General features: G+C 35.1%; 1 protein-coding gene across 1 annotated transcript; it reads right to left on the bottom strand.

The window, feature by feature from the left end:
- Positions 1–5,980: 5,980 nt before the first annotated feature.
- Positions 5,981–21,817, bottom strand: LOC114300595 (uncharacterized). The gene is made up of 3 exons (XM_082865981.1): positions 21,043–21,817; positions 12,196–12,422; positions 5,981–6,387 (listed from the first exon to the last, which is right to left on the bottom strand). Exons 1-3 carry the CDS (start codon positions 21,264–21,266, stop codon positions 6,380–6,382), a joined length of 459 nt encoding a protein of 152 aa, XP_082722107.1. The 5' UTR covers positions 21,267–21,817; the 3' UTR covers positions 5,981–6,379.
- Between the last annotated feature and the right edge of the window lie 1,594 nt (positions 21,818–23,411).

Here is a 23,411-nt window from a genome sequence, read left to right as displayed (position 1 = left end):
TAGAATTATTACTCGATTCACCAATACTTAATTTTGAAATAATTTGTTAGGAAAATCTTTTTCAAATACATTTGCAACTGTGTTTTGAATATATAAATTTTTTCTTGATGTTTATATTTGCATTTGTGCAGGATTTTTTGTTTGGGAAGATTCTCCTTGTCCTACTAGGTCATGGATTAACCATTGTCGAAGGACTTCTAAATCACTCAGTTCATTAGACATGGTTGGATTGCTGTGTCAAATGGTCTTGGTTTAAAGATTTCAACGATTTTATTATCGTTTGATCTTGTTTTTGTTTCAAGAAATTTGGTTAATTCGTGAATTGTTTTCCAATGAACGGCCAAATCATGGGAATTCGATTTCATTCTTAATCTTTGTGTTTTAATTCTTATTCTGACTGTGTCTTCAAGATTAAGATCGTTTATAGAAATAAAGAAATTTGGTCTAATATTAAACCAAATTATTCCATTAATCAAATTAGATTGAATTCCTCCAATGATTGCTTTCATTGGGTCGGAAAATCTTTTATAAAAAATTACTGACAAAATAGGAGTATCTATCCATTATCGAAATAAGGCTGTTATGGTTACCAGTATTAATTCAATATGAATATATTGAATCTAAAGATATTTCTTTTTCCATCTTGCTACATTTTTCTTATCAAAAAGGAATATCAATGTTTCTTTCTTCTGACCATTTTACTTTAGTGTTATCACTGTATTGTTCAAACACTCGTGTTGAAAAAAAAGTTGAATTTTGAAAGTTTGTAAATTTCTGACACAACAACTTTTTGCATTTTTTCGAATTTTGCTAATTCTTCTTCGGTAAAAGTTTTTTCTTCTCCAATTACATCTCTTTGTTGCTTAACTTCTCTAACTTCTCTCATTTCCTAACTCCATAAAATAGTAGAATCATACTAATAGAAAGCTCACTTCCTTTGTTATTTTGTAATTTATGAATATACTTCGACCCAAGAATACCAAGTTTCGACAATGCTCTTCATTGAGCTCTACGAGTCCAAAGGTTGTGAACACGATGTGAGACGAATGGGGAGCAAACCTTAGGAGAAGACAAAGAAACAAAACAAGAAGAAACTAAGAAAACACAACAATGTCATACTTGAGTCCCATTAGAGGGCTCTTGTATCACCGGAGAATATTTTGGAGCATAATTGATGGATACTGTTCCTTCAAACAATATTCATCTTCCATTGGTTGGTAGGCTTGGCTCCCTTTGGCATTCCACTTAAAACATTTTTTAACCTAAGAATTGAAAAAGACAAAAAGATCCTTTGACAGCCCCAACTTTTCGTAAAAAAATCACTTTCCAACACCCCCACCCACTCTCTATAAAAAAAAAAAAAAAAAAAACACCCCCACCCGCCAAAAAAAAAAAACATTAGATGCAATGGTAATTAGGGGTGCTTATGGATTGAATTTTTACGGTTCAGTTTGCAATTTGGATCTATCCGCATATTTACGGTTTAAGAAAAATTGAATCCACTACCACCTACAGTACATATTGCAATTTGTGCAAATAGGGCTCATGGATGTGCGGCGGTTGTAGGCAATTTACAGATTGGACTTTTCCTTTAAAATTTTATTTTTGAGGTTGTTTTTTTTCCACTTTTTAAATATTCTTTTTGGGCATTTTCCCCCATCTTTTAAATATTATTTTGAGCAATAAAATCACATATTTCTTATCATGAAATCATTATTTTCCAAATGATTTATCCAAATAAATTACAGCCTATCTATTCAATTTACTTTCAAAAGAAAACAGACCATAAGCATAGGCTAGGATCAGTTAATTGACTCACATTCACTTTGCAGAAAATGTATAAGTTAAACAATATATACAGATGCAGACGGGCGAGTGCCAGTGCAGGTAAAACCCACAACTCGCTTGCAATCTGCAAAATAAGAAAATCCTAACCCGCATTTGACCTTAACAATTATGCGAAACTGCCCAAATAGGTACATATGGTTTGGGTTGGGCGGTTTTGCAGGTCAAATAACCCTATGTGCAGCCCTAGTGGTGAATGATAAGTTAGTTCATGGAACGGTTTGACAGTTTGATGACAAAATCATAATTTTACTGGCTAGGCCTAAAACACTTAAATTCAATCCTAAACTGCCCAACTAGTTCAAAATCACAACTATGCAGTGACCTGCACTAGATTTTGCGTGAATGCTATTGTCTAGGCCTTCAAATTAAGAAGTTCCTATATTTGAAAAGAGTTCGAATGCTTAATTTCAACGCCTCATTAAATTCATTTTGAGTCACATTTGTTTCTAGAAAGCTTCTTATATATTTTAGATTCCAGATTTGAGAATTATTTTTGGCAGTTTTTTTTTTTTACTTTATGTAATTTTGGCTTAATTTGGAGTGTGAATTGTGACTTGATCACCAAGTATTGTTTGCTATATATTAAATTGTAAGACTTTGAGCCTAGTGAATTATTGTTGCGTTAATAAAATTCAAAGAAAGATTTCTCATTTCCATATTATTCTTGGTTTTTTTGCTCATTTCATAGGCTTCCCTGCATCACCATTAATAAAAAAAACAAAAAGCCATTACAAAATCTCACTTTTTTCATTGAAAAAAATGTGTCAAACAATATACTTTTTTTCCGACTAAGTGTTTTGACTGAACCATTTCCAGAGCAATCAAAATCAACCACATTGGTCGATTACGACACCATTGTAGCCTAGTATACCTATCTCACCATTGTTTTGTAATTTCTTAATTTCTTACACGCTTACATTTTTTGACCTCTTATGCAACGACGACTATAAACAAACAAACAAACAAACAAAACATTTTTGCTTGGACAATTTCAACAAGAACTAGCATGACAAACTAAATTCAAATATTATAACAAACAAAGCATATCTTACACAATTATACAATACAATGGTGGACAAAAATATATATGGGAGAGAATGAGGAGAGAATAAGAGACATGAAACAAGCATTGTTATCAAATTGGCTATTAAAGTGTAATTGAACCTAAGAAAGAAACACAAGAAGGTGGACAATCCAAGAAGGTTGCTGCAAAATGAGAAGTAATGTTACTGTTATTTTTATTGTTATTGTTATTTTTATTTTTTTGCATTGAGCTATCCCAACAGAAGTCCAAATCAGTTATCAATTATTTTTATTTTTTATTTTTTATTTTTTGGTTACTTACTCCAATGTTATGAAAACACTTTTTAATAAAATGGCCACTATCAATTCCTTTAGTATGTTCCTGATATCAACTTCTTTCACAGAATTTGAACTAGACATCTAGTCAAGTACTTTCTATTTAAAATATAAACATGATTATAACTTTTTCTAATAGAAAATATATATTCCACTTGCAAAAAAAAAATAATAATAATCAAAGTTTGCTTGGCTTTGCAAATATGGGGATGAACATAGGATACTCCACTGAAGTTTTGGGCCTGAAAACATTCTAAAATCCTCAGCATAACCAATGCCATCTCTGGAAATACACAGTATGTTTGCAACCCAAAAAGACCATTTTTCAGAAACTGAAACACAGGTACTGAAAACTAGTTCTGAGGTTTCAGTTCAGTTCTTCTTCCCTGTACGTGAATGGGAACCCAAGAATACCTTCGTCGTCTTCTTCTTCTTCTTCTTCTTCTTCTTCTTCTTCTTCTTCTTCTTCTTCTTTTCTTTTCATGGTCAGCGTTGTTGGGCGCAGCAGAAGCTTCTTGATACCACTTGTTGGGATTAAACCAACACATGCCAGCAGAAGCACATACACACAATAACACATGCATACACTAAAAACAGATAGACTAGTATTTAATGTGGTTCAGTCCAAATTCTACTACAAATAATAGAGATTACAATGTGAGATGAAAAATATGCCAAACCCACACTAATACAAGAGCCTCTTGTTAAAGAGTAACTGAAACCCCAAAAATCCCACACTTCCCTGCTCACTTTTGGTGTCCTCAATTCCCAAGCTCTAGAGACTTTCCACTCACTGGTATTTTTACATCTCACCCCTCACATACTATCCCCACAAGCATTACCCTCTCTCTCTCTCTCTCTCTCTCTCTCTCTCTCTCTCTCTCTCTCTCTCTCTCTCTCTCTCTCTCTCTCTCTCTCTCTCTCTCTCTCTCTCTCGTGTGCACGCACTTGAGAGACACCCTCACTGCATTGGAGAGACTTCAACTCTCTATAGAAATCCAAAGCCCTCTTGGCAACATTAGGCTTGGCTTAAAAAAAATAAATAAAATAAAAGAAAAACCCTTCATCCCACATGTACACATATTGGGAGAGGCTTCTCTCTCATCTGCAATTGGACTGGAGGCGCTAATGCGTGTGGTGGGCCCTATTCTGAGTCTATCTCGATGATCTAAACTATTCAATGTGCAGAACCTATTGAGTACATCATTAAACGAAGTCAATTCCAAGAAAAATGCACATTTTGGCCACACCCCTATGTGGGTGGAAGCATCTCTAGAAAACTACCATGTTGATGGAAATAAATTAAGAAATGTCAGCAATTGGCCTCATGAACAATGCCGGTTCTTGTTTTTCTTGTTATGTAATATCGCTAGTGGTGCTATGTGTCATGTTACAACAAACACTAACACGGTTGGCAACTTGAAATTTTACTCAAAAAATTAAAAAATTATTATAAGTTATCACATCATTCTCTATTTTCTGCACATCTTCTCGTAAAAAATTAAAAAATTACTAAATTCATGTTCCCAAATCAAATTTCTGTTTAACCTTTCTTCTTTTCTTTTTCTTTTGTTTTTTGGTCACTATCCTAATAATTCTTTCGGGTTAATTCGCTCCATCAATTTTTTGTCTTTTCTATTACATAAAACATGAAGCAATATATATATTTGGAAAAATAAATAAATAAATAAACACGTTTAGTGAATTGCATGAGGTGGTGACTGCAATAGAAGATCCAGATGTGGAGACAATTTACCAGACAAGTTTTTGTTACTAGTTTTCAAAAAACAAAAAAACTTCAACAAACAATCACAAACACCATGCTATTTACCAAACAAGTTTTTGTTACTAGTTTTTAAACATGTAACAGCTGCAACTCTACTCGTGACCATGCTATTTCTTCTTCCACTTTTTATTGTACTCAAAGGCTATGTTTTGATACACAACTAGATTTTTGATACCGTTTAAATTGGTGATACTACGGAATTAGAATTGAAATTAACAATACGTAAAATAATGGATGAGTTATACATACCGTAAAATTACATGTACTATATATTTTGTTAAAATAGGATACAATCCCAACATTTTGGAAGATTAGCAATAACTTGGTACTACCAATCCATTCATTTTGTCAACCAAACATGAAGTAGGGACAATTAAAAAACATGCGAGGCTCATGTGGACTTTACGGTACTACCAATCCCAATCCCCCATCAATCTCCCCTCCAATCTGCCTATCAAATAGGGCTCAAATGTCGTATAATTATAATGTTAGTAAGAACAGTAAAAATGGAAATTACTTTTCATAAATTGGTTCAAGGACAAAACTGATAGCCATGAACTTTATTTCCATTCACTCCGAATTTCTCTAATTTTGAAGAGATTTCATAGGTTTTAAGACAAAACTCACTCAATTCTGCACCTTATAAACTACCCAAACAAATGATTTGAAAAAACAAACTCCCTTTTCCCCATAATCACCCACTCCAAACGGGCTGTTAGTATCAAGTAAAGATATCCCCACCAACTCATCTGTCTGTGTTTTTGTTTTTTCCTAACCATCTGATGAGACATCACCTGTTTGTGGCACTAACAACAGTATCAGAGGAGGAAGTGAGTATCAATTTCAAGGCAAATAACAGTGTAAAAACTGCCTAAATGTTTTGGACATGACAGGTATTATGGTACTTTATACTACTTAACCAATAAAAAAGATCAAGCAACTCAGAATAACTTCTTCAGCTGTGACAAAATTTTAAATCACAAGCAATTAGCAAAAAATGCCATTTCAGCATGCAGATCTCAGTGCTCATTGAAATGATTTTTCAAAGAATAAAATGCCAAAACAATATTACCAGCACAGCAAAACACCATCTGATTCAAAAGCACCCAAATTATACAAACAGGGTTCCGCAACAATCTTAATGCTTACCGAGCTCTACTCCTCTGTTTTCATCTATAAGCACTTTTAAATTGTTATTGGCCCGCTATTGCCTCCAGCAGAGAAAACAAATGCGCCGTAAAGAGAATTCTAGCAATAATCTAATAAAATAGTGAATTTGTAACCTCATGAGTCGTGCATCTTATCCAGGAGTTTCTCCCAGGCAAAGAAAAAACAGAGCCATTATAAGCCTGCGAGGATATCTGTTCTTGCCTGTTCCCTCATCAGTCAAACATCTGCATAGAAATACTCTCAAATTAGTTATGCTGACATTAAGCTTGTAAAAAATTGCTCCATGTAAATATTGAACCCATATAGCATTATAATTGATAATAACAATTTCCTTTATACCCATGAAACTTTTCTTTAGTATGCACAAGACCTCCAAAAACTAGGTCTCAATAGTAAGTTCAAGTCTATACCATTGTTATATAATCAAGGGTGCAAGTTAGCTGTTGTGAACACTTTCTTTGTCATGCTTTTTATATTTTCCAAAAATAGCCATAATAATTGGTGAGTTTGAGAATTGCCACGTAAACAAAGCCGATTGATTTAGACATTTAAAACTCCACAGACAGACGGTTTCTATTCATTTTCTTCATTCATAAACTACATATATTTTTGCACATGCATTGCGTGTGCACCTGCTGCTATATAAGAATTAACATCAAAATCCACGAAAAGAAGTGTCAGTTCACTTGAAGTAGAGGGTTTCCACATAGTTACTAAATGAAATGCTGATGTGGAAAACTGAAGGTCAACAGGCCATCCAAACAATGATTGAATTACCATGAAGGCTTACACTTCCAACTTATCCATTTTAGTCACAACAAACAAACATTATTGTAAGAATACAGAGAACAAAATTGAATCTTGGCATGAGAGGACACCTTAGAAAGCTTAACAGCGTTGACCATCAAACAGTGCAGATAATGGCATTAAGAAAAATTAGTCAAGCTCCTTCAGCATCTTTCTCCAACCCACATATTTTTCCTTTCCTTTTTTTTGTTTTTTTTAAGTGGGGCCCAACTGAGATTTGCAACTTGATTTTGTCTCTCGATTAACTAAGGCTGACTGGTCATGAGAATATAATCAGTCTCTCGATTTACAAATCCTAAGAAGCATGGACACAAATAGGTAACACGACATGCCAACATGTAAAATTTCAAAAAATTTAGGATACGACACGTGACACGCACAAAACATATATTTTATATATTTATTTATGTCATATATAAGGATAAGCACTTCTTATATGTCACGAATAATGCTATTTAATTCAAAGACAATAACAAAATGCTATGCACAACATTAATTTCTAAACTCTAAAGAATGAGAATAGGTATAAATTTACATAGTTTTTCTTTTATCATTGGATTTCACGTTATTTTACTCAAATTTGTGTTGTATTTCATCTGTGCCTAAGCGATGTGCATGTGTTCTCCAGGTGTCTAAAGCGCGGCCAAGTCTAGAAAATTTTAAAAGCTACTGGGACATATTTTGAGGTGTGCCTGACAAGGGTCAAGAAGTGTCCCGTTAGTGTCGTGTCGTGTTGTGTTGGTGTCGCGCAACCGTCTTAGAAGTGCATGTGTTTCTTAGTATAAAGCAGTTGAGCAAATACCTGGTAATGTAGAGACTTTCACTTAAATAGAAATCCTAGAATGTCCTTATTTTAGTACACACTGGGAAATGTAAATAAATAGCCAGGATGTAACATAACAATCTGTTGTGCGCTCAGTTTGGGAATGAATAAAAAATAATGTTGGCTAAACAAAGTGATGTAGGACAGCTTTTTTCCGAAACTTGATCACCCAATAACACTTATGTGTGGATTTTGTGTTGCATGTTGGCAATGGGATCAGGGTTAAGAAAAAGGTAGAAAAAAGAATTTAGGATTTGCAAAGAAATAAAATATGGCTACAAATAGGGCTGGAAATTGGATGGAATTCCAGAAAGCTAAGTTGCAGGATTTCTAGAATCAATTGCAAAAATTCTCCGGACAACCACCATTTTGGGGTTAGTGTTAACCTTTAAAGAGAACAGACGCAGAAATGGACACTGATGACATGATATGGGCATGTGTCAGGACAATTTTTTAAAAATAAATCATTACACAATACACAAAGGACATAAATACATTTATATCAAAATAATACAATCATATATACACGAAAAAAATATCTAGATCATTTTTGACATTACAAATACATTTATTTATTATTGTATCATAGTTAATTACATTTTTAGTTCCCAAAGTATGTTGTTTGTGTCATTGTGGTCATCAATGTTTAAATTGTGCCATTTTAGTCTCCAATATATAAAAAGTGTTTAATCTCCAACCTAACTTTGTCAATAGATGCTGTTAAAATCTCCAGTGTATAAAAAGTGTTTCAGTTTGGTCTCCAACCTAACCCTGTCAATAGACACTGTTAAACTAAATTGACACAATTTAAACATTCAAGACCAAAATGACGCAAACAACATACTATGGGGACTAAAAATGTAATTAACCCCAGAAACTATCTTCTGCATCCTACATATTGCTGAATAACATGTCTTGACAACTATTTTAGAAAACTTTTTTCATAAACAAATGAGAAGCTATAGGCTTTAGAATTCATAAATTAAAAAATTTGGAGGAGAGATTAATAAGAATAAACTTATATATATATAAATATATATATTTTTTTTATTTCACCATTGCAATGTGTTTCGTGTGTCTCTAAACAATAGACACGTGTGTCCCCCATCTATCCAAAGTGTGTCCAATTCTACATAACATAAAAATAATAATACACATTTAGATGCGTGTCTGACATATGTCAAGGATTGTCCAATGAGCGTCAATGTCCAGCACTGGCACGGCATGACACAACACTATGTGTTTGTGATTAGGTTAATTCCAAGGCCCAAAGTTAGGTGAATGATTAAGTTCTATGCAAAGTATTTAAAGTTGAAAGCACAAGTCTCGAAGTTTAGAGGTGTATTTGCTACTTTTCCAGCTACTGTGCTAAAAAAAATTCCATGAAGGTTGTAGTTTTTTATTCCGTCGTATGTATGTCTATTAGTAGTCCATTGGTCGTTATGGACTTCGGTGAAGATATTGAGGATTTTTTATCAAACTCTAATGATGAGGCAATTGAAATTATAGTGTTATCATCATAAGAAGATTACCAACGCCAACAAAATGGTCATAGACCATGTAGGTAAAAGTGCATTGACCAGACATGACTACGTTTTAGAAATTATGTATGGCCACGATGACAGGTGCCATCCTAGTTTTAGAATAAAGCCTCCCGTCTTCCGTAGGCTTTGTTAGATATTACAAGAAGTTGGCAAATTGAAACACTCAAGATATTGGACCGTCCAAGAACAAGTTTGTATATTTTTTGTTACAATTGGCCAAAACCAAAGGAATCACACCGTGGCAAAACGGTTCCAACACCTGCCAGCCAAATACTCCACCAAGGAAAGTCTCTCTCTCCACACAACCAATCAAAGCCCGATAAAACAATGAAACCGAGAAAACTCCCTTCGCACCCGGAGAATATAATAAATTTTAAACTCTAAAGGAGGAAAATAAGTATAATTTTAAATTGTTTTTTGTTTTATCATTGAGTTCTATGTTATTTTATTCAAACGTGCAATGTGTTTCATGTGTTGGAAAGTGTTGGATGAGTGTTGTATCGTGTCAGTGTTGCACACGATGCATTACCTTCTAATAAGTGTTCATGCTTCTTAGTCCACAAGGAGGAGAAAATCTCTTAATATTATTAATGAAAAGTTGCTTTACCCTTAGGCTTACATAGCTATTTATAATAAACCAAGTCTTGGAGCAGCAGGTGCGAGTTCTAGCAGCTGAAACGTGTTGAATAACTATCTTTCAGCTGCTAGAACTTGCACTCTTCACATGTTGAACAACTATCTTTCAGCTAATAGAACTCACACCTACTACTCACGTGGATTGTTTTAAAATATTTTAATCAATTTATTTTTTTTTAATTTTTAGATCCACTTAATCTCAATATACTTAAAAAGTAAAAATCTTTAAAAAATTCTGATTTTTTTCAATCAAAATCATTAGCCTAGCCTTATCTCTACCGTTTGTCTATATACATATATACTAGTGTAAAAGGCCTGTGGGAGCTCTTGGCAACATTAGTCCCATGTTGTGTAGCATGCATGAAAATGGGGCTTCTAGGTTTCCATGGAGGACTCCATCTGATAAGTTTTTGGCATGGATCGTTGGAAAAGTACAAATGTGCATCAATACCAAGGACCTTGAGTAGGAATAACCAGCCCAGGTACCGGTTAGACAACCCACTAGAAGGTGGCAAAGAGCTCAGCCATCATGACCAAGCGATCAAAATTTAGGAAACAACCAACTAGCCTAATCCTTGCTAATCAAGGAAAACAATAAAAAGATTAATTCTTGAACTAAAATATGCTATCTTCAAACCAAAATATGAATCAAAGAACATAAAAGAAAAATAAGATATTCAAGAATTCTTGTCCTACATCAAAATATATGTAGTAGAAGTACCTAAACAATAATTGGAAGCTATCACCAAGTAACTAGGAGATGGAAAAAACATGCAAAAGTTCAAAATAAGTTGCCCGGTGTACATTCTCTATCTCTATGAAGCACGGACAAGCCGAAATAGGTGCCAACAGTGTCCGACAAGCCGGGGACATTTGGACACGTACAAGATACGCCAAATGGCATGGTCCTTTAATTTTATTATTTTTTTTTTTGCAAGGGACACGTCAGGAACATGCATGCCAAAATCACGCCACAGAGAGTTCAGAGCTTTGGCCCTAAATCTCAAAATCAGAACAGAAAGAGAAGGGAAGGGTGTCACCTCAAATTCGAAGTTGAACATGCCAGAAGAATTCATCCCAGTCGACCTCCATGTGGACAACCTCAATCAGTCAAGTAAGTCTCTCTCTCGCCTCCCGTCTGTCTCTCTCACCTCTCGTGCCTCGCCCCCTCATCCCTCGTCTCTCGCTTCCCTCTTCTCTCTTTCCTCTGCATTTTTTTTATTTTTTTTTATTATAAGTATTAAATAAAGAAGACGGGGAAGAAGTCAAGATAAGCATTAAACACTAAAGATGGTGGGCTGCTGGGTACTCATAATAATGGTTGCTTTTTGTGTAGTGCTTACAATGATGATGGTGGGCTGGTCCAATGGTTACTTTTCCTGTGGTGCATAGTAGTTGGGATTATAATTTTTTTTCTTTACAAGTTTATACATTTTTCTGTATTTATAATTATTTTAATATATTTTTAATTTCTCTATTTATTTATTTTTTGCCTTTATAAACATAAATGTAGTGGTTTTTATATATATTTAATTAATGTTAGTTTTTATTAATTTTAATTGTTTGGTAACTTAATATTAATCTACATAGCAAATTTAATAAATAAATAAATAAAATTTGTCGTGTCTCCTGCCGTATTTGTGTTTCCATTTTTTTGAAATCATTATGTCCCATATCCGTGTCCATGTCTGTGCTTCATAGCTCTATCTACATACACACACGTATATATATACATACATAATGGAACAATCATGCAGCTCCATATTTGGGAGAATATGATTAAATCTAGAAAGAATTGGGACAACCTCTACCCTATAAAGAGTAAAGACATCTAATCTAGTAAATTGAATGCAAACAAAATAGAAGTACATGCTTCACTGATAAAGGTAAAGAGAAACATTATCAATAAAATTGTAGAAATTGAAAGGAAATATTGTAGACTCAAGATTTGAATGAAAAATTCAAGCTGAGCAAAAACGACAACATATGATCTGATGTGCAAAGCTAACTGTGTACACAAACAGAAGCAGCAGAATTAGCAACAGATACCCGAAAATACTAAAAATAAATAAAACACAAGAAAATATAATCTGAGCCATAAAATTTGACCAAAAAAGGGGTGGAGAAAAACGAGAAGCAAAGAGAAGACAACAGAAGATATCTCCTTTTGGTAGTCAATCAAAAGCAATAAATAAATTAAAGGAAAAAAGGCAATGGCTTACTTGAACGATATCTCGCTATGGGTATTTCTCGCAGCTCACGTTTTTTGCATAAACGTTCACCTAACAATACCATCACTGCAACTCCAGACCCATTCACAACCCACCAAGTTATTGATGAAGGCCAACCTCCGTATATGATGCATACAAAGAGGTGGATGATGTAGAGAGTAGCTGAGAAATCTAAGCACTTCTTTGACCTCTCAATAAAATAAAGCATATAAACAGCTCTGCTTGAAACAAAAAATGTTCAAGTTAACAAATAAATATTGTGGACACTCTAGCATGAAGGATTATGAATGCTCTAAAGAATATAAATACTCTTTTCCAAACAAATTTAGTGCAAGGAATTAGTATATAAACCAAACAGTATGTTTATATTGATTTGATTGTTGAGCGACATTTATCACTGGTGGTAAAATCCGCTTAGAGAGTTTAACTTTTGAGTTTTCACTTTTGGGTCAGTAAAGAAGTATGTAAGAAATAATGTATAGAGAAAGAGAGAGAATAAATTGTATGTATTATTATTGATTGATATATTGATGTCTATTACAATGATTCATGATTCCTATATATAGAAGAGGGTGAGTGTGTAGTAGGTAAGGAGTAGGTGAATTGGAGGTGGTAGTGGTGTAGTGGGTTAGGTTTAGTGGAGTAGGTGAGGTGGTAGTGGTGTAGTGGGTTAGGTTTAGTGGAGTAGGTGAGGTGGTAGTGGTGTAGTGGGTTAGGTTTAGTGGAGTAGGTTTAAGTGGGTGAAGTAGGTGGAGAGTAGGTGGATTTTAACAGCCCCCCGCAAACTCAAGGGGGATAGGAACTAACCAACTTGAGTTTGGAGAGAGTAACAAAACAAGAAAATACATAAAAATAAAAGAGGATAAGAGACACTGTATGGTCGTGTCAGACCATTGGTGAAGACACTGGATGGTGGTGTCATAACGTTGTAGAGGACACTGTATGGGGGTGTCATAACCATGTAGAGGACACTGTATGGTGGTGTCATAACGGTGTAGAGGACACTGGATGGCGGTGTCAGACCGATGTAGAAGACAGTTTATGGGGTCATGTCGGACCGTTGTAGCAGACAATGTGGTGACAGTTGTTGTGACAGTTTACGGAGTCTTGCTGGACCCTTGTAGAAACTAACCGGAATCAATGTCGGGACAGTTTACAGAGTCTTGTCGGACCCTTAAAGGAGCTAACACGGAATCAATGTCGGGACAGTTTACAGAGTCTTGTCGGACCCATAAAGGAGCTAACCGGAATTAATGTCGGGACAGTTTATGGGGTCTTGTCGGACCGTTGAAAAAGTTGCACCCTCAAAAGGTGTGCCTAATTTTGTCAAAAGGCGTGCCATCAAAAAGTGTGCCCAATTCATCAAAAGGCGTGCCATCAAAAGGCGTGTCCACTTTATCAAAAAATGTGCCATGAAAAGGCGTGCCAGTTTGTCGGGCGTCAAGAGGCGCGCGATGCGCGTGGCTGCCTTGGCTATATAACCAAGACGAAGGCAGAGGCTGAGGCAGAGAAAAACTGAGAGAAACCTCTGAAAAATCCTTCGTGTGGCTGAGAGAGTTCTGAGAGAAAAACTCTGTAATATTCTGTAACACTCTGTTGCCCAGAAAATGGCTTCATCGTCTTCCCGCGGGTTGCTCACCCTCTTTCCCGACCTCAACGAGTCAACAAGAGAGAGAACTGGTGCGGTGGCACTGGAAACTCAACCAAGCGCTCCGGAGTTTACTCCGTTGAACTTTCCGATGCGGTCGGTGGAGCAAAGAATGGCAGTGCAGTCGGATGTGGAGGCCAATCAGTATACTCTGAAGGCATGTGTGGAAAGCATGACAGCGGTCACAAACTTGTCGAACCGGCTGCAGAGTAGGACAAATGAGGTGCAGCATTTAAACTCCCAGCTGGCTCTGCTCCAACGCATGTATAAGGATGCGCGAGCAGAGATAAGTGTGCTTAAGGCGGAAAACAAGGAACTGAAGCGGAAGGCCAGTTTTATGTTCCGATTTGGAGGGCCGCCATATGCTGCAGTGGAGGAGCAGGGAGTAGTGATCATGCCCAGTGGAGTGGGAAACACGGAGGCAACACCGGCAAGGGCCGCCCAAGACGGTGGCAAGAAGAAAAGACCGGCGGAATAGGCGAGAAGAAAAATCCCACTGTTCCGATTTGTGTTGGTTGTGTTTTGTTTTGTTTTGTGTTTTTTTTATTTTTATTTTTATTTTTATTTTTTTTTTTATGGTGTAAAATGCTGATCGGGGTTGATCCCCGACATGAAGAAATGACAAGTTTGTAAAATGTTGTTTTTTTTTTTTTTTTTTTTGGGAGTGTTTTGTTGAAAAAATAAAAATAAAATGAAAGAAAACAAGGGAGAAAGAAAATAGATAAAAAATATTTATAGATGGATTATATGAAAAACATCAGTGCGATTGTTTCAAAATAAAGTGGGGTATTTAAAAAAGAGGAAAAGTGACTTGGAAAAAATAAATAAAAATAAGTGATTTTTGAAATCAAATGGAGGAGAGAGAGGGACAAACCCATGTGATAAAGTGGAGAGAGAGTCGGTGAGTGGGGTGCAAAAGGTGAAGGAGAAATGATGGATTGAAAATGGTTTGGGTCAAAAGTGGACACTGTTAGTGGGGAACATGAGTGCATTGATTATTTGATATAATAATAATAATAATAAAAATAAAAAGTTAGAACAGTTGGAGAGAATGAGTGGAGTATGGTAAGGGTTTCATCCAAAGCCAAAATTCCTGCAGCGAATCACTTCGCAAATCCTAGCATGAGCTTTTTCTCTTTCCAGGCTTATTCATGAATTTCCTGGTGATTTCAAGAGCCTCCGGTGGCATTGTGGCAGAGAACACCCCAACCTGGATTTTGGGTGGCAGCAACTGAGAACTATGAAGCACGGACACGGACACGGATACGGACACGGACACGGATACGGACACGGGACACGGGAATTTCCAAAAAATGGGGACACGGACACGGCAGGGGACACGGCGATTTTTTTTTTTTTTTTTTTATATATATATTTTTATGTGTTATGTAGATTCGTATTACATCAAAGGCAGATTGTGTGTTATTGGCAGAATTTGAACTAAACATTTTTCCTATAAATTAACATTAACATTAGAAGGATAAAAAATAAAAAATAGAGTTTACATATATATATATATATATAAACCTATAATTATTTTTTTTATATACAGTTATATATATATATATAAACATATATAAAAATTTCTCCTTGGCTTTTGAATTTTGAAAATTCAGCATTTGAAAGTTCTTAGTGCTAAATGATAGAGAATCAGTAAGATTTTTCATTTAGTTATATTAAATTCTAAATGTATGTTTTTTTTAGTTATATAAAAATGTTTTAGTTACAAAAAATAAAAAATAAAAAACAGAGTTTACATACTATATATATATATATAAACCTATAATTATTATTTTTTATCTACAGTTTTATATATACATATATATAAACATATAATTATAAAAAAAGAAAAGAAAAAAGTCTTATATATATATATATATATATATATATATAAACATATAAACAAATAAAAATAAAAATAAGTCTTACATACCATTAAATATAAACGTATAAAAAAAATAAAAAAAAAAACTAAAAATCAGTCTGTCTCAGTCGAACAAAGGCAGAGCAGAGAGAGAGCGAAAGAGAGAGGCAGAGGCGAAAGAGGGTTACCTTCGAAGACGAGTGGATCGAGGGTCGAAGACGACTAGATCGATTGAAACAGAGACAGAGACGACTGGATTAGAGGTCTACGATCGACGTCGGAGGGCTTCGATCGACAATGGAGGGCTGCGACTGAGAGAGAGCTTCGATCGACTTCAGAAGGCTTCGACAGAGAGAGAGGAGGGCTTCGCAGGTCTGATTTTACTCATTTAATCCCTAGTTGTTCGATTAGGGCTTTGCCCGTTGGTGTGTTTTTTTTTTTTTAACTTTTTAAATATTATTCTTTGACCCCAAATAAATATAAAAAATTTGAAAAAGAGCCCCGCCGTGTCCCATGGCGTGTCCAGATATGGACACGCGTGTCCCCGCCGTGTCCCTGCCGTGTCCCCTTCCAAAAAAATCATTAAATTAAAGGGACACGCCATCTGGCGTGTCCCATACGTGTCCCCGGCGTGTCCCCGTGTCCCCGGCGTGTCCGCGTGTCGGACACTGCCACGGCACCATTTTTGGAGTGTCCATGCTTCATAGACTGAGAACACCCCAACCTGGATTTTGGGTGGCAGCAACTGGAAAATATCATAGATCTGATTTTTAAAAACCTCGTGACAGCATTTCATCAGCTTCATCCAAGACAAACATTTTGATGTAAACAGGGCGAAGTGATTGTCTCCGCAACATGTCAAACACACGACCAGGAGTACCAACAACAACATGAACCCCACTGGAGAGAATGCGCTGATCTTCGCGCACACTAGTCCCTCCAACACAAGCATGAACCTTCACACTTTGCTGGGCAAGTTCAAGAGTGGGTGGAAGAACCAAAGCTTGGCACTCAACCAAGCTATAATCTAGCTGCTGCAGAATTCCAGAGCAGAATGTTGCAGTGTTTCCAGTTCCAGACTGTCTCGTCATATGAGGTGAAGAATTCTTCTCCATCAGCCTCACACATGACTACAGTTGCACAAATCTTTGTTGATTTTATCAGCGGAATAGGTTGAGGTCCGGCGGGCGGCTAAGGTGAGGTTGCCGCCCGCCGGGGAAGCGAAAATACTAGGTTTTAAACCAGCTCTGATACCATGTAAGAAATAATGTATAGAGAAAGAGAGAGAATAAATTGTATGTATTATTATTGATTGATATATTGATGTCTATTACAATGATTCATGATTCCTATATATAGAAGAGGGTGAGTGTGTAGTAGGTAAGGAGTAGGTGAATTGGAGGTGGTAGTGGTGTAGTGGGTTAGGTTTAGTGGAGTAGGTGAGGTGGTAGTGGTGTAGTGGGTTAGGTTTAGTGGAGTAGGTGAGGTGGTAGTGGTGTAGTGGGTTAGGTTTAGTGGAGTAGGTTTAAGTGGGTGAAGTAGGTGGAGAGTAGGTGGATTTTAACAAAGTATATTAATGAGTAGCTTGGAGCAAGAGATTGAATTGCCATGCAGTTTTATAACTCAAAAGCCAGTCGCGTTAAGTTGACAATATATCACCAGGGAAGAGAATCTCTCTCTCTCTCTCTCAAGTGCAAACACATGAAACAAACACTGAGCCTAAAAGTGTGTACTTTAGCCAAGCCAAACCAGACAAGCAACCCAAGTCCAGCCCATTCCAAACCCGCAATTGCAAGAATGACCCGAGCCCAATATTGGCTTCATTGTAACTAGTCTGATCCTAATCAGGACTTACTAAATTAGGTAACAACAATTTTTAGGCATTAGAATATATTGCATGTATATGTGTTTCAATTGAAGTTAAAGCTTATAGAAACTTCCCAAAGTCTGCCACTGTCTCTTCTACTTGGCAACCTTATTTAGTTGCCTTACTATGTTCCTTTTTCTCATTTCTTTGAATTCCCTTAAAAATCCTTTCTGGTACTCCCTCTCATTAAATGGGAAGCCTAAACCCATACGACTCCCTATCATCTCCATAAAAAAAGACTCCTTAAACTCTCTTTGTTTCTCTCCAGCCATCCAACCCTTTCCTCCCAACCTCCCTTAATGTAACGCCGTTAACTAGTTAACCGTTCTTATTTTCATATCTCAAACATCCCACTCTCCCTATGTCATGTTTTTAATTCAATCAATCAATATTAAAAATAAAAAAATATAAAAAAATTTATTATTATTATTATTATATGTTTCTAAACCCACCCATGCCTAAAAACATAAAATGTTTAGCAAGAAAAGATTTGCATACAAAAATGGCCAATTACAAGGACTTCCCATGACATTTCTGACAATTACAAAGGCCTGCCCTATGATTTTTGAAATTACATTGTTTTCTTTTGCTTTTTCTGAAAATCTACACTCATCTCCCCTTTATTATCCAGTTGTTAGAAGTGGTAATGGAAATCTCTTATGTCGGCAAAATTTAAGAACTAAATACCAAAATTGACCTTATTTCCTAACAACTAAGCAACCCAACTTTATACGTCCTCAAAACCAAACAATCCAACCCTAATATTGTCGTCTCAAACAAACACCCTTCATTTTCTTCTCTCTCCTCTCCCCTCCCCTCCCCTCCCTCCCTCCCTCCCTCCCTCCACCGACACCACCACGACTGCCACCTCCTCCTTCACCAATTCTCTCTCTTCAACCGCACCACCACCTCCTCCCTCTCTAACCCACACCACTACCTACCTGTCCCTCTCTCAACCACCACCCACCGTCTCTCTTCTCCTCCAACGGCTGCTATCATCTCCATCTGAACACAGAGGGAGGTCTGTGATGGATTAATTAGAGTTGCCTATAGCAACAAATTAGAGAGTAGAAGATAGAGGGAACAACAAAGACCCATCAACAAAACATAGAACCCTCTCTATTTCTTTCTAGAATTGACTCTTCTCTAATCTTTCAGACCAAAAAGCTTTATGTTTTTAAATTAGGTTGCCACTTAAAGAGAAAGATAAAGAGGGGTTTATTGTTCGGTAGGGATTTTTTAAATCAATTCCAAATGGTTTATCGTCCTTGATCAATGTATCTGTCTACTTTGCTTAAAAAAAGCATTAACAGGCTTTCAAGTTGTGATACATACACACACACACACATATATATACACACTAAGTTTTTATCATCCTTGATGAAAAGGATCAAGAGAGAGAAGACTCCTTCGCCACTTCAATGTATCTGTCTTCTTTGGTTAACAGAAGCATTAAAAGGCTTTCAAGTTATGATACATACACACACATATATATATATACCAAGTTTTGTCAATTGTTTTGCTTTCATTAAGCATTTTTTTGGCTCTTGACTGATCTGGTTTGTGGTAGGTGATTGGAGTGGCGGAGGTTTGGCGGTTTGTTGTTATGGGTTAGAGGAGGAAGTAGCGGTAGTAGTACCATAGGAGAAAGAGAGGAGGAGGCGGGGGCATAAGGGCATGTGGGTTTGCAGAGAGATGGGTTGGAGAGATTTGGGTGTAGAAAGGTGCAAGATAGGGGTTTGTGGGCTTTTGATGAGAAGAAATGGGGTTCTTTGGCCACAAAAATAAAGGAAAACAATATTTAATTTGGGTTTTTTAGGTCATAAGAAATGTAAAATTCTCAGAGTCTTCAATCAGGTGGTTTTCGTTGAAATTCCATTACAAAATAATAATAAGAAATCAAGTTTACTTATTCCACTGATAGTGATTGTATAAAGGATTAAATAAACCTGAGTCATAAATATAGACATGGAAATCTGGTTATGTAAATGGGCAAAGGATAATTGCACATTTACTGTTAATCTCAATTAGTCGACAACTCGGACAGGGGAGAACAGTATAATTTCAGAGAGAGAAAGATGGAGTCAATAGAACTAGAAATGTAATTGCATTTCAAGGAGAAGATAAAAGAAAGTAACTCGCAAAAATTTTGTCATATGCAACAGTAACCAATCACCTGTGACTACAATCATAAGCGGTGGTGAGGAAACTCAACTCAAACGCAGTACCAATGAGCACGTTTATATGGCTCAATTTGGAGGAAAGTACAAGAGCAAGGAAAAGCTCCAAATATAACTGCTTAAGTTAAGGCTATGAAACATGACATGATGATTTTGAATTTAACAACAAAATCCACCAAGATGGAGCACAATGACCTATAAATGGATTTATTTAATAGGCCCAATTCAACTTGGTCCAACTGAATTACTTTCACGAATCCTTTATCTACACATTTCTCCCCATTAAAATTGAAAAATCAAGAATCAGCAAAGAATATGACTAAGTTTATAAACATAAAATCAAGATGTTCAAGAAACCCTATGAAGCACAGATACTTCAAATAGGAAGACGTATCCGTATCGGATAGCGAAACTCCTTGGATACTTACGGATGCGTATCAGATACTTATTAAAAGTATCGGATACTTCTTAATTAATTTTTCATTAATTTTGAAGTATCGGATGCTTAGTTTTGAAGTATATGATACTCCAAGTCACATATTATCAGATACTTCTTAATTAATTTTGAAGTATCAAATGTTCCAAGTCACATATTACTCCTTTTACAAAATTAGAATTGTATCATTTCTTGCATAACATCACAATATAATATAATTGCGAAGATAAATAAAATATTTTTACAATACTTTACTTAGTTTTTTTATAAAAATAGCATAGTAAGCTAAAGTAATAGAATTCATCAAATTGACATATTTTCATTGTATCATGCATGTCCCCTATAGCTATATAGAAGTAAGGATTAATAAGATAATATAATAATAGTAAAATTAAATATCAATAAATAAATAAACAAATAAACTTGTATAGAATATTTTTGACTAATGCAAAAAGAAAAAACATTGGGTCAAGTTGTGGATTGTTTTGATATTATAATATCAACATATTAAACTTGATATTGAAATGAAATATTTGCAAGACCTATTTAAAATTTAAAAACTAAACTAGCTACTACGTTAAATTAATCTAATTCTTAAAAATTAGTATTTTGCATCATAAAGTTACTGTGATTTCTCAACATTCTTGAACTTATGTATAATTCACTGCTAATAATTTATTTATTTTTTATTTATCACAAACGTATCCTAGCCGTACCGATGTCCTACTTTTTTTGGTTCTATCGTATCCGTATCCGTTCGAGAAGAAACCTATAAAAATGGCAATTGAAGCACCAAATACCGATAAATTAAATGAAAAAAAACTAAAGGAAGATGATTCTCACCCAGAAAACGAGCTGAGAACAAATGCAGCAATGACGCACCAACCAGTAATTGTAGAAGCAGTGACAGTAGCATAATCAAAGAAATACACTAGACTCATTCGAGATACACGAGTCCCAACAAGAATTCCCATGAAAACTCCAAGTGTTAGATAGTATAAGCATTGAAGGCAAACAATCTGGGCAACAATGAGATATGGATCCCACACCACCGCACCGTAGAACATGACTTTAAACCGTTTCAAAAAAAAAGAACCCAACTTTCCAATCCCCCTAAAACAACCAGATGTTCCAAAATACCACAACCATTATATCTTTGGATCCAAACCAAAGGGGTCGCCTTTCAAGAGCCCAATTCTTCAAACTACTTTAGTTCAAAATCCAACCTAAACCCATATTTGTAGCGATTCAGAAATGAATGAAAACCAACCAATCTTTAGGAATTATCAAACAAAATCAAACATACGAGAGAGAGAGAGAGAGAGAGAGAGAGAAACCCTAAATTCTGCAGATTGGAATGAAATTCATGGGTTGATCGAAGCCATGGAAGCTTCAGATTCAACAGAGGTTTAACCAAAATGGGAGATTCGTGAAGTCTCTCTCCTCTCTCTCTCTCTCACTCCCTCCCTCCTTCCTTTATTCTTGGTTGTTTTTAAACAGTTTGGTTGTTAAGAGATGCGCACAGACTAGAGAGACCTTGCACGCACCCAGTACTGCACTGAGCCGCACTGATTTTTAGAGCGGCTCACTGGTTGCGTTGCGTTGCGTGTGTGATTTCGATTTTGTGATTAATTACAGCATTTTTCCTTATGTTTCTAATAATTACACAATGACCCTGTTTGAAAAGGCTATTCAGGCAAAAGTAGCCAATAAATACGAAGGTTTTGTTTAAGAAGTTGGCTATTTTAATAGACTATTTTAGTTTTTAACTATTTTAATAGGTTAAAATTTTTATATTTGGGAAGATGGTTGGATTAAAAAAAGTGAAATGATTACCATTTGATGTGATATTTTATTTTATTGACTATTTTAACATATTTTATCTTGTTATGGATTTTAGCCTAAAAAAAAGCTATAAACCCACTTTCTAAACAGGGCCAAAATAAATTAAAATAACTAACAAAATAAAATGTCATATCCAACTTATAATCATTTTATTTTTTCTCTTATAACCATCAAATTAACCCCCCAAAAAAAGTCAATTATCTTCTCAAACTCAACTTTTTAGTTAGAAAATAACCAAAAAGCTAACTAAAATAGGCAATTTCCCAAACAAGGTTAATTTGTAGGACTGACAAATTAACATAAAAAGACAAAATGAATTACTTTAGTTAATAAGATAAAATATCACATCTAAACTATAATCATTTTATTTTTTTTCTAAAAGCCATCATATCCCAACCAAAAAAAGCCAGAAGTTTTTCCAAATGGAGCCTACATGCAATTATCTTTTTGCTCCTTTGCAAAATTTGACATTATGCCATGCGCGGAAATTGCTTTTAAAAAGTAAAAAATAATAAAAAATTCAATACAAAAAGTAAATTCATTCTTTCTATTTTTTTAAGTGTATTTTTATAAAAAGTAAATAAAAAATCACTAATTTGTTTAGAAATTAATTATTTTAATTTATTTTTTATTTTTTATAAAAGACGTGTAAAAAAATAAAAAATAATAATATAACAATTTATAATAATTTTTTTAACATTTTACCTATTTTAACCTTGACAAATGAGGCTTAAAAAAAGTTAATTTCCAAACGAATCCTACATTAGTGGCCAAACAAATATAAATTAAACTTTATTTTCTTCTATTTTGTAGCCAAAGCACTACAAGAAATCTAGGCTATTGTGACGAAATTTGGTGATGAATTTTTTTTTTTTTTTTTTGAATTTAACCCAAAGATGACAAAATATTAATTTTGTCATTTGTTTTAATTTTTCTCAAAAGTATAGGAGACGAAAACAAAATTCCGTCTGCAAAAATGAGGTGCCAATTTCATTTGCATTGGAGTGGAATTATTTTAGCTCATTGGAGATGAACATTTTTGTCACAAAATTTTTTTTTTTTTTTTTTTGCAACGAACGTAATTCGTTACCAATAAATTCCCTACCTAGTAAACAATGTCGTTGCATATTTCCATTTATTAGGCGACAAATATATTTTTGTCTAGGAATGATAAGTTATGGAAGACGAAAATATTTTGTCACCAATAAACACTCCATCATGCAGACGATGCCGTTTCATCTTTCTATTGAATGAGCGACAAATATATTTTTGTCTTGGAAGAATAAATTGTGGGAGATGAAAATATTTCGTTACTAATAAATTCTGATTGATTGTGCGACGAATATATTTTTCGTCTCATAAGGTTA

Source organism: Camellia sinensis, chromosome 4 (genome assembly GCF_055761805.1).
Source record: "Camellia sinensis isolate YWXY chromosome 4, ASM5576180v1, whole genome shotgun sequence".
NCBI lineage: Eukaryota > Viridiplantae > Streptophyta > Magnoliopsida > Ericales > Theaceae > Camellia > Camellia sinensis.
Note: the sequence above shows the minus strand (reverse complement) of the source record. Positions and strands in the feature narration are given on the sequence as shown.